Consider the following 1,896-nt stretch of genomic DNA (forward strand, 5'->3'; position numbering starts at 1 on the left):
AGTACAAGAGAACGTTGAAACGAAGCCCAAACCCAAATGGTCCATTTCATTCAACCGACTGTTCGGCTGCCTGGCGCAGTAAAACACGATCATAATTGTTTACCAAGTATATGCTAATCGCTGCCGCACGCATTGTTGCGCGATGGAATCTTCTCCTGAATCAAGACGTTCATAAAATGGAGGCGTAGATTTACACCATGTTAATCTATTGAAAAGAAGAGTACGATGTTTTTTTCTAGTTAGTTCATTGGAATAAAATTTGCATTTACAGTTTTCTTTCATAGTTACTAAGGCAAAAAAGCATGATGCTATTTTTGTTTCAATAGTATTTTATTTGTAATGATTGCTACATCAGGTAAATAGACAATTAGAAGAAATTGTGAGAATACGAATATTTGAATACGTTTATACTAGAAGGCTATAAACATAAAATTAAACAGTCATTTACAAAGTACAATAGGTAGAAATTCCAGCCACTAGCTAGCGCCGTCTTCCTGGAACGCACTGTCGTCACTATCGGTAGCATCGACATTCTCAGCACAGCCAGATACCAGGCCCTTCTCTTGTATTGCTGCGGTTACGGCTGTTTCAAGGATAAAATTGTCATGCAATGCCCGTCCCAAATGCGGCCAATTTGCTCCTGCTGCTTCTCCAACCGAATTGCTATCGCTCTGCGCAGCTGGCACAGGCGCAGAAGCAGACGACGATGAGGCGACGGCTTCATCGGGACCAGCAGCCTGCAAACCCCGTTCATTTATAGCCATGCGGATAGCTTCGTCTTCCAGCAACTCCTCATCCCCTGCCTGAGGTTGTTCCGGATCATTGCGATTATTTCGTTGCTCGAAGAAGATGAGATAGCGCTCCAGGACCATGTTCAATATGTTATCCTCCATGCAAGCTGCAATTTGGGTTTCCTGCCAGCTACGGAGATCACTAGCTAGCTGCTCACGTCGATTGATGTGTTCCATCGAGCTGGACGAAGTGCCAGCTATTGGTGCGGCAGCATCTCTGTCTCCAAGCGAGCGGGAGTGGGAGCTAAGTCCCTGGAACGACAACAGGCGCGGTCGTTTGTTCAACATTTGGGTTGCGCTGGATCTGCGAAGTTCACTGGTTCCACCTGCGATGTCACCTTCTTTATCTTCACTCATTCTACAGTCGCATCATTTCAGTATTTTTATAATAGATTTCGAAGCACAATTGTGTAAATTGCAAAACAAGCTTGCACAATAAAGAGATCAAAGGAAAAACTTATGAAAATGTTGTCCAGTTTATTTTCGATTAAACAAATCCTACTGAAACCTAGCACATCAATTAATTTTACTTTTCGTTTGTTCCCAAGGAAAGTGTTGAGAAAACAACCAAAATATTATGACCATCATATGGTAAACAGCTATACTTGACAGTAACGAAATGTGTTTATGGTAAACGGCTCACTACTTGCAATACATTGCGTTTGTTAAATGCCGTAATAGAAAATGCATCGTTTATCATTTAAGAAGGTATATTTGAGAAATATATTATCAGGATCATCGAGCACAATAATACAACTTGAATACAAAAAATTGCTACCATTGAATAGTACACACTTTAAACAATAAAAGGTTGATACGTTTGCTGAAAAATTTAAACCGCATAACATAGGTAAAAATAATTTCATAAAAGAAAAATATTTCAGTTTGTCTGCATTGACTAAGCAAGATGTTTTTTGAATCAAAATTCTATTCAATAAAAAAATCCATCTTCAATTTTGAAACGAGGAAGCATGGGTCATAATCAAGCATGAATGATCATAGAACATATAGAACTTTGATCAGCGACCAGAATTGAATGATCATGCAGAATCTTTAGGCTAATTTTAATAAAGAAAGTAAACAAAACATGGTTTTGCAAACCTCC

General features: G+C 39.3%; 1 protein-coding gene across 1 annotated transcript; it reads right to left on the minus strand.

Moving 5' to 3' along the window:
* Positions 1-360: 360 nt before the first annotated feature.
* Positions 361-1,084, minus strand: LOC128720530 (uncharacterized). The gene has a single exon (XM_053814203.1). It carries the CDS (start codon positions 1,077-1,079, stop codon positions 477-479), a length of 603 nt encoding a protein of 200 aa, XP_053670178.1. The 5' UTR covers positions 1,080-1,084; the 3' UTR covers positions 361-476.
* Positions 1,085-1,896: the final 812 nt, after the last annotated feature.

Source organism: Anopheles nili, chromosome 2 (assembly GCF_943737925.1).
Source record: "Anopheles nili chromosome 2, idAnoNiliSN_F5_01, whole genome shotgun sequence".
Lineage (NCBI taxonomy): Eukaryota > Metazoa > Arthropoda > Insecta > Diptera > Culicidae > Anopheles > Anopheles nili.

Coding starts and splice junctions, on each gene's coding strand:
- LOC128720530 (XM_053814203.1), bottom strand. CDS start 1,079: ATGTTGAACAAACGACCGCGCCTGTTGTCGTTCCAGGGACTTAGCTCC.